We start from the raw sequence: 10,449 nt of genomic DNA on the forward strand, positions 1-10,449 counted from the left end.
GATAGGTTGCATTTGCTTTTGTCAGATATATTACTTTCTTAGCTCAATTTGTGTCCATATATAATATATTTAGAATAGACACACACTTCAATTATTGGTTCATTATATATATATATATATGATAATTAATATATAATTGGGCACCACAAGTTAATATGTTAGGGAAATTTGAGTTTTTATGCTTAGTGAGTGGTTATAAATCAAAAAAATGCTAGACACTTAAATCATTTCAAAACAATACCAAATTTTTTGATAATACCAAAAATACTCCTCTCATAATTTTTCTCACCCCTTCCTCTTCCCTCTTCCCTCTCTCTCCCTCAACACATTCCTCTCAACTCCCTCTCTTGAAAAAAAATTCATGGGTAAGATAAAATATCATAGAAATCAATGTAATGGCAAGTATTCAACACTTAGGACACTAAAATACTACATTTCGAACAGATTTGGACATGATTTTTGAGTTTTTTTTGCGATTTTTTTCAGATCTGAAACTTTGAAATCTGCAGAAAATCGACATGGTTCGATGGTGGTTCGATGGTGCTCGATGCCAGCTCGATGGGGCCTTCAAAATCAAGATTTTCATGAAAAAATCGATGTTGCTCGATGGTGGTTCGATGGAGGTTCGATGGTGGTTTGATGGTGTTCGATGCGATTCTTGCAAGATACGTAATTTTTCACTCGGGTATCCGTTTGGGGTGATTTTTTTTTTGATTTTGGGTATTTTTTCAAGATCTACACGTTTGGGATGTGTATATACACATTTGGGAAATGTAAATCTTGAAAAAAATGACAAATGCAAAACATACCTCATGTTCAAGATATGTTTTGGTATGTTTTCAAGTTCTAAACTTTGAAAATGTGTATATGAACATATAAAACGTGTAGATCTCAAAAAAATACCAAAAAAAAAAAAATCATCCCAAACGGACACCCGAGTGAAAAATTATGTCTCTTACAAGAATTGCATCGAACCACCATCGAACCACCATCGAGCAACCATCGAACCACCATCGAGCAACCATCGAACCACCATCGAGAAATCTCGATTTTTTCATGAAAATATTGATTTTGAAGGCCCCATCGAGCTGGTATCGAGCACCATCGAGCTGGTATCGAGCACCATCGAGCAAAGTCAATTTTCTACATATTTCCGAGTTTCAAATCTGAAAAATAACTAAAAAATCATGTCCAACTCGATGGTTGCTCGATGGTGTTCGATACTACCTCGATGGGGCCTTCAAAATCAATATTTTCATGAAAAAATCGACGTTGCTCGATGGTTGTTCGATGGTTGCTCGATGGTGGTTCGATGCAATTCTTGTAAGAGACATAATTTTTCACTCGGGTGTCCGTTTGGGATGATTTTTTTTTTTTTTTTGGTATTTTTTTGAGATCTACATGTTTTATATGTTCATATACACATTTTCAAAGTTTAGAACTTGAAAACATACCAAAACATATCTTGAACATGAGGTATGTTTTGCATTTGTCATTTTTTTCAAGATTTACATTTCCCAAATGTGTATATACACATCCCAAACGTGTAGATCTTGAAAAAATACCCAAAATCAAAAAAAAAATCACCCCAAACGGATACCCGAGTGAAAAATTACGTATCTTGCAAGAATCGCATCGAACACCATCGAACCTCCATCGAACCACCATCGAGCAACATCGATTTTTTCATGAAAATCTTGATTTTGAAGGCCCCATCGAGCTGGCATCGAGCACCATCGAACCACCATCGAACCACGTCGATTTTCTGTAGATTTCAAAGTTTCAGATCTGAAAAAAATTGCAAAAAAAACCCAAAAATCATGTCCAAATCTGTTCGAAATGTAGTATTTTAGTGTCCTAAGTGTTGAATACTTGCTATTACATTGATTTCTATGATATTTTATCTTACCCATGAATTTTTTTTCAAGAGAGGGAGTTGAGAGGAATGTGTTGAGGGAGAGAGAGGGAAGAGGGAAGAGGAAGGGGTGAGAAAAATTATGAGAGGGGTATTTTGGGTATTGTCAAAAAATTTGGCATTGTTTTGAAATGATTTAAGTGTCTAGCATTTTTTTGATTTAGTATATCTCATTAAGCATAGAAACTCAAATTTCCCATATGTTAATATAATTGTCACCTCAATAATATTTAATTTTCATTTGTCGTTGTCTAATATTTTGATTTATCTCCATCACAATTTTTTTTAAATGTTCCAATCATAGCTTCACATGCATGGACGTAGTTATGTATGTATATTGGATATTTTAAAGACTCCAATTAGAATGGGAAATTTTACTCTTTATGCATCATAATATATTTAATTTTTTTTAAATGATAACATAAAAATTCTCCTTATATTATGCCCCCTCTTATATTTTGGACACAAATACCCTCCTCCCCTCCTCACTCAAATTTAACACTTCACTCTCTCTATCTCTTTCTCTCATCCCTCATTTACAGCCATTTTTTCACAGCTCGAAGGTAGAACGGATTGGAAGTTTCTTGGCATTTTTAAGAGAAAAAATCATGGGTAAGTATCATTTCATTAATTTACTTATGAATATGAAATGCCATAGTTAGATATTAGATTTGAACTGTTCCGCAGTTGAGATTGTATTTTTTTCTGCAACTTTTGAACTGTTCTTCGGATCTGAGATTTCCAAAATCGATAGTACATCGATGCTCCATCGATTCCCCATCGATTCCATGTCGATGCTAATGCGAACATCTAAATTAGATGATATTTTCGATATAATATCGATGGTGTATCGATGTTGCATCGATGTCATATATGTTGATTTGGTTCAGCGTCGATATGGAATCGATGTGGCATCGATATTACATCGAAATTGAATCGCATACATAGGGCAACCATCAGCATCGATTCTACATCGATTCCATATCGATACTGAGGCAAATTTCGACGTTAGTATCGATGTAATATCGATGGTGTATCGAAATGCCATCGATGCCATATATGTTTATTTGGTTCAGCGTCGATGTAGCATCGATGTGGCATCGATGTAACATCGACGCTGAACCAAATAAACATATATGGCATCGATGGCATTTCGATACACCATCGATATTATATCGATACTGAGGCAAATATATAATTTCGATGTTGGTATCGATGATGTATCGATGGTGGTATCGATGTTGAATCGATGCCATATATGTTTATTTGGTTCAGCGTCGGTAAGGCATCGATGTGGCATCGAAATGGTATCGCATCGAAATGGCAACCATTAGCATCGATGATGCATCGAAATGTCATCGATGTGGCATCGATTTTGAACTACAATACAGATTTTCATAGGCATCGATTTACCATCGATTCTTCATAGATTACACTTTATTTTTATAATTTTCTTATGTTTTTTTTTTTTGTAAATTTGCAGGTTCCAGAGTTAATATAATTGTTTCTTACAACGGTGTTTGGGAACAGAAAGGAGAAAAATGGAATCTCAAAGCTGGTTCGAACACTATAATACATGTACCAATTGATGTTGGTTACATAGAATTATTGGAGAAGTTGTATTCAAAGTTGAAAGTGGATAGGTCATTGTTTGACTTAAAGTTGGAAGTGCCGTTTACATGCAATGATTTTAGTGTAGATCCCATTGAAATCACAGATGATGAAGGAGTTAGTGCTCTTATTCTTGAAAATTCAAAGTCCTTAAAACATCGGGTTCCTTTATGCGTTAGTTCGATTGCAAAGAACATTGCTCTTATTGATCCATCTCCTAGAGCGAGTGTTAATATGGAAAATCATAATCAATCATGCACGGCTATTCCACAAACAGCTACTGGGCCAAGTGTATGCATGGGAGGTCCTAGTCATAATGAAACTTTTTTTCCCCCAACAAATCTCCCGCATGATGATGGGTATGAGTATGAGCCTTATGTCAATGACGATCCAGTTGCCCTTTTTGGTGATGATGATGAAAGAGTTGAGGGGTGCAGTAGTTCTGATGATAACTCAGAGGATCAGTTGTCGATGCTACATGTGGTTCAAGTAGATAATTTAAATGTACGACCATTGCCAAGTCGTCAAGAAAGCCAAGGACGAAGGACTGCTGGATCAGAGAGCAGTCGTCCAACTACACAAGATGATGGAAATAGATGGAGTTCTCCAGCGTATACTGCTGAAGATATCCCATGCCCCTCTTATGTTATCCCCACGTTATCTGGGGTGAGTTGTGGAGTAATAGAAGTTGGGAAAGTTTTTGAGAACAAGTTAGAGTTGAAGACGAAGGCACACTTGTATGCAATGAAGCAGAACTTCGAGTTTGTGGTGAAGAAGTCAGGTACTGAAGTTTGGTATATCACTTGCAAGGATCCTGATTGTGGGTGGAGATTGAGGGGGAAGAGAATTCCTAAATCTGATATGTTCGAGATAACTCGTTTCACCAACAAACACACTTGCTCACTTGACCTCCGACATAAAGGCCATCGCCAAGCTGCACCTTGGGTTATTGGTCATTGCATAAAGAAAAAATATCAGACTGGATCGAATGCGTACATGGCAAACAACATAAGAGAGGACATTAAGAATGATTATGGCATTGAGTTTTCATATGGAAAAGCTTGGAGATGCCGAGAGAAGGCTCTTTCTTATGTCAGAGGGACACTGGAAGCATCCTACCAGAAGTTACCATCGTACCTGTTCATGCTTCAACAGAAAAATCTCGGGACGTTGACAGATTTTGTCACTAAGGAAGATCGATTCAAATATTGCTTTTTCTCACTCGGAGTTAGTAGAAGAGGGTTTCGTACATGTCGTTCTGTGTTATGTGTGGACGGTACCTTTTTAAAGACAAAATACGGTGGGCAGATGTTATGTGCAGTCGCACTGGATGCAAATAACCATCTATATCCAGTTGCATTTGGTATTGTGGATAGTGAGAATCATGATTCTTGGAAGTATTTCATGTCAAAGCTAAAAGAAGCGATTGGGGAAGTCGAGGACCTGGCGTTTGTATCTGACAGGCATGCAAGTATTACACATGCCTTGGAAACTATTTTCCCCGATGCCTATCACGGTGCTTGCTACCACCACATTAGTATGAATGTGGTTGCTAAATTCAAGACTTATCATTGTCATGTGTTGATGTATAATGCGGCATATGCTTTTAGGAAATTCGAGTTCCACGCTTTCTTTGAAAAAATCAAATCAAAAGACCCAGCCATTGCTCAATACCTAGAAGGAATGGGTTTTGATAAGTGGTCCCGTGCTTACTTTCCTGGAAATAGGTATGTCATTGTCAATTGTATTTTAATTTTTGAAATCTTCTAAATGTATGTTACTATTAAATTTTAGTTTTCCTGGATACTAGGTATAATATAATGACAAGCAATTACGCTGAAAGTTTCAACAATAAGACCCGGGACGCTAGGAGCTTTCCGATAACTACATTCGTCGAATTTATTCGCTTCACACTACAGTCCTGGTTCTGTAATAGGAGAGAAACTAGCGAGAAGACAACTACCACTCTTGCACCGACCTATGAGAAAAATTTGGTGGATATGGCTGAGAAAGCTCGATTCTTGATTCCTTATGCAATAGGGAGGCATGAGTTCCATGTGTTAGATGGTGAGCTGAATGGTGAAGTCGACCTCCTGAATAAGACATGCACATGCGGCGTGTTTCGGATTATTGGTATCCCATGTGCTCATGCACTATCTGGATCCCTTAAGCGAGGGGTGAACTTTTATTCGTTGTGTTCAGATTACTATAAAATTGAGACATGGAGGTCCTCTTACACAGAATCTATATATCCTACTGGTAACGAGGAAGAGTGGATTGTTCCACATGACATTATGACAATAACAGTGAGAACACCTGCGCAGAAAAACCCGGTTGGTCGTCCAAAGAAGAAACAAGGTAGGCCTAAGACGAAACGCCATCCTTCCAATGGAGATAAATTGGTTGTTCCACGCAAGTGCAGCACTTGTGGAGGTCTAGGCCATAATAGGGCAACTTGTAAAGTTCGTGTTTGAAATTTATGGCATCAATGTTAAACTTTTTATTTGGGTACTAATGGTCTTTGTTACTCTTTTTATTTGTGTATTGATGGACTTTGTTACTCTTTTTATTTGTGTATTAATGGACTTTGTTACTCTTTATATTTGTGTATTAATGGACTTTGTTAATCGAAACGACATTTTTTATATACAATACTAAGGAGAAATATACTATTGTGTGTCATCGAAATCAAAATAAATGTTCTAACATCAAGGGTACACATTCTCATAAAAAATGTCGATGCATAATTTATCCCAGAAGTACTGAATGTTGTCCTCGATGGCATATGATAAGGGAATGTCTCCAAGAATGAACTCCAAGTGTTTGATGGCGAATACACCGCAATCTCCGCTGAAACCAAGAAATCTTTATTGTGAGTGTATTGAAAATTAAAGGAGAACATTATTGAAAATCTGAATTTAGTACGTCTACCTGGTTCTAGACTGTGGGACAATATCAGTGGACATGCGCCGCCAATCAAAGTTTGGAACGGTGATCTTCGGTCTAGCTATTTTTAACTTGGGGTGTCCTTTAAACATACCAGAAGCGTTGAGTAAAGATGGAAGCATCCTAGTCCAAGGCTCCATCAACTCAGACAACTTATTATGGCTAAAGTTAGAATGATCTGAGTCAAATACAGTGATCATCCAATCAGCGAAATTTATTTCGCAAAGGACCCAGTGCCGATTTTCCATGCACCAGTGGAAGTAGACCTCGTTGCAATCACCCCAAGGCTTCTTGTACTTTTTGGCATCTCCTTTCAGGAAATCAAGAATGTCCGAGTCCCATTGGTAAGTCCTGCCATTTTTCTTGAATTCCTCGTATCTGGCAGGAATATATTGTGCAAATGATGAATCAAGTACGGTGGCTTTCACGGGGTACGTCTTCGGCAACTCAAAAAGACGTCTCCGTATAAGATAATTCGCAGCGTCGAGATGCTGCAAATAAATAGAGTAACGTTAAGGAAGAGTGGATTGTTAAAATGAGATAAATGTTCTAACAAACATAAGAGACTTACAGTTTCTGCCAACCATTCTTTTGCCACCTTCAACTTCAAGAACCAAACAGGGGTCCCATCACAACATTCCAACTTCCTCGGTCTGATGTTATCAATCTCACCGAGTACCCATCGGTTAAAAGTTGTCAACATATCTTGATCCAACACCTTTAAAGGAAGGATCGTAACTGGGTCCTTGAACTTTGGTTTCTTGGCTGCTGGAGTATAGTCCTCGTACCTTACTGGTCTCTGTCTAGTACGCTTACCTGTAACGGAGCAATTAGTATCTAATCTTTTTAAAACAAAAAAAAAACTCATGGATTAGTCGTACCTAAGACCGTCTGCACTGGCTGAGAAGGTGTGGCTTCTCCAACAGAAGGCTCGTAACATGAGGGGAGAATGTCGTACTCTACATCATCTGTTGGAGTGGGTGCATGAGTATGTGCAGGAGTAGGTATACTACCTAGTGTTGCCAGCTTCTCTAATATGACTTCTTGATTTTTAAGGACGATACCTAGAGTGGCCTTAACATCGTCCACTGCACCTGATAGTCTGGCTATCTCACCCAACACCTCCTCATAAGCCCCAGGAGCAGGAGCAGGAGCAGAAGTAGGTTCTGTACTAGTATCTGGAGCAGACTCTGTCGGGGCATCCTCCACAAATATGCCAGCCTCAACGGCTATCTCAGCCACCGCAACAGCCTCTGCCTCAGGATCGTAAGGTCTTCCATCCTCTGGTGCAGGCTGGATCATATTCTGCAGCATCGCATACCTAGGAGCATCCCCCTCTGTCCTCTGATATACGGCATCAAAGAAGTCTCGCTCATTTGGTCGAGGCCTTAGGATAGAAATGCATGACAACTGTAATGGAAACACAACAATCAAATTAGAAATGACATAAGTTGATTAGTATAATTCAAAATTTCTTGAATTATTTAAATGTTTTATAACTTACATGTCTCCTCGCAAGTACATCCTTCAAATGCAAATGCTTCGGCTGGCCTATGCTCTCCCACTGTAGCATCCTAGGGAACTTGAATCCACAGGGCTTGGCGTGTTCCTTCTGTAAATCAAGAATCGTCTCGTACGCCCAATATTGCAAGGCTGGTGGATACCCCTTGCAAGTGTACTTTGCCTCCACCTTAAAACCCTTAGAAGACTCCGCCTCAATGATCTTCTTCGCCTTCTTACCTGGTATTGTACCACCAATCGCTTTCATATCTCTATTGAATTGTTTCACAGTTGTATCGAATGAAAGGGATCCCCATGGATACTTCTCAAAATAATCTAAATCCTCGACCATCGACAATGAATCTTGCCAAATAGCATTGTCGTTCTCAGCGCCCAATAGTATTCCCTCCACAAAGTAAACCAAACCGAGCTTGTACAAATCATCAGGTACATCGCACATACTAAAAGCTCGTTCCAAGATACTAAACCGAATGTCTTTTTCGGGTTCCACACTGAAATATGTATCAACTAGGCGGGAGGAAGTAATGTGAGGTTCAATGTCAACGGCAAGTGGTGGACAGGAGCAGCTCAGGCCGGTGATAATGGCGAACTCGTGCACCCCAAACTTACATAAGTTTGGGCCCATCAAGAAGTGCACCTCATCGCCACGCGGAGACTTGACCTTCCGCAAAAGTAGTGTGTGAACCAATGCCCCAGAGAACGAAAAGGGAGGGGCTGTGAAGAATGGTCCAAAAACAGACTCATTCACCCTCCCCAACAATCCATGCTCCTCAAATCTTTTCTTCAATTTTGTTAACCTCCCGGAACCCCTATAGGTCATACGACCGACATAATGATCCTCCATAGGGATCTCAAGTGGTGGGATACGTTTGGGTGGCATCTGCAAAATATCCAAAAAAAAAAAGAATTAGTTGAATTTATAAAAAATACTCAATCTTTTGTTCAGCATCGAAATGGGCTCGATGTACCATCGAAATAGCATCGATGGAGCATGGAATCGATGCCATATATGTTCAGCATCAATATGGCATCGATGTGGCATCGATAAACCATCGTTTGCCATCGATTATGCATCAGTATCGACATGGCATCGATGTAGCATCGATGTAGAATCGATGTAGCATCGATGTACCATCGATGGCCTTTCGATGGTACATCGATGCAGCCTTTCGAGTCCACATCGATGCTCCATCGATGCCATGTCGATGCTGATGCGAACATCCAATTGAGATGTTATTTTCGATGGTGTATCGATGTCGAATCGATGCCATATATGTTCAGCATCGATATGGACTCGATGTGGCATCGATTATACTTCAGTATCGATTATGAAAGAATCGACATGGCATCGATATACCATCGATGGAGCATCGATTACTCACTGTATGTCATCGATGGAGCATCGACCCACAAAATTTTTGCAGAATTTGCAGAATGCACATAGAATCAAACCCATTTTAAGCTACATTTTTTGCAAAATAAAGATTAACAATCAAACCCATTTCATCGATTTATACATTACGATTCAATTTTTTTTTAAAAAAAACACATGAAAACCGAATGTCTTACCTTACCGTGGCCGGAGATGGAGAAGACGGTGGCGACGGCGACTGTGGGGAGAGAGAGAGCTTCGCCTGAGATGGTGAGAATGTGACCCGAGAGAAAATAATGAGATAGAAATGAGAGAGTTTGGCTGGGAAGAGGAAAGAGTTCGGTTTGGCTGGGAAGAGAGAAGGTGAGGGGTCTTGATATGGGTATTTTTGTCCAAAATTTTAAAATGATATATATATGAGAGATTATTTTATGGTGGCATTTAAAAAAAAATTAAGTATGTTATTACACATACTGTCTAAAATTTCCCATTAGAATTTTAGTCTAATAATATATATATACATATTTTTCTAATTTAAATAATAAAAGTGGCAGATGTTGCAAAAAATACTTATATTATTATTTTTATATTGGAGTGTCATCTAGAGAAGGGTCAAAAATTACTTCTAAATTAAAAGTGACGTAGTAGAATTTCCATGTGTTCTCTCTTTTGGTCATTATTAAAGTGATAAAGTTGTATAAATACAAAGTCTTTTAATATTTTTGTATATCTATTCTATATAATAAGTGTGTAGATAACGGAAATTCTTGATTTTAACGGATTTTTATTTTTTTAATGGTAACTTTTACGGAATATTCTTATATTTAACAGAATATTCTTATATCTAATCGTAATTTGTAAATACTTAAACTTAAATAAAATAAAATAAATAATTAAAAAAAGATATTTTTGAGATATTTTACTATGATAATTTTTTATAAAATAATAAATAATTAAACTAATTAAAATATAATATTTTTTTAGATATTTTACAATGATAATTATTTTAAAATAATAAAATTTAATTAAACTTAAACTTACTTATTAGAATAATATTATATTAAATATATAATATAATCTACTG

The 10,449-nt window shown here is 37.8% G+C and overlaps 2 protein-coding genes across 2 annotated transcripts; one reads left to right on the forward strand and one right to left on the reverse strand.

The window, feature by feature from the left end:
- Positions 1 to 4,588: 4,588 nt before the first annotated feature.
- On the forward strand, positions 4,589 to 6,168 carry LOC133816932 (uncharacterized). The gene is made up of 2 exons (XM_062249278.1): positions 4,589 to 5,253; positions 5,337 to 6,168. The coding sequence occupies exons 1-2, from the start codon at positions 4,670 to 4,672 to the stop codon at positions 5,998 to 6,000; spliced, it is 1,248 nt and encodes a 415-aa protein (XP_062105262.1). The 5' UTR covers positions 4,589 to 4,669; the 3' UTR covers positions 6,001 to 6,168.
- A 66-nt stretch (positions 6,169 to 6,234) lies between these two features.
- Positions 6,235 to 9,686, reverse strand: LOC133820015 (uncharacterized). The gene is made up of 6 exons (XM_062253412.1): positions 9,563 to 9,686; positions 7,977 to 8,873; positions 7,354 to 7,882; positions 7,044 to 7,288; positions 6,458 to 6,963; positions 6,235 to 6,376 (listed from the first exon to the last, which is right to left on the reverse strand). Exons 2-6 carry the CDS (start codon positions 8,871 to 8,873, stop codon positions 6,235 to 6,237), a joined length of 2,319 nt encoding a protein of 772 aa, XP_062109396.1. The 5' UTR covers positions 9,563 to 9,686.
- Between the last annotated feature and the right edge of the window lie 763 nt (positions 9,687 to 10,449).

Source organism: Humulus lupulus, chromosome 2 (assembly GCF_963169125.1).
Source record: "Humulus lupulus chromosome 2, drHumLupu1.1, whole genome shotgun sequence".
Lineage (NCBI taxonomy): Eukaryota > Viridiplantae > Streptophyta > Magnoliopsida > Rosales > Cannabaceae > Humulus > Humulus lupulus.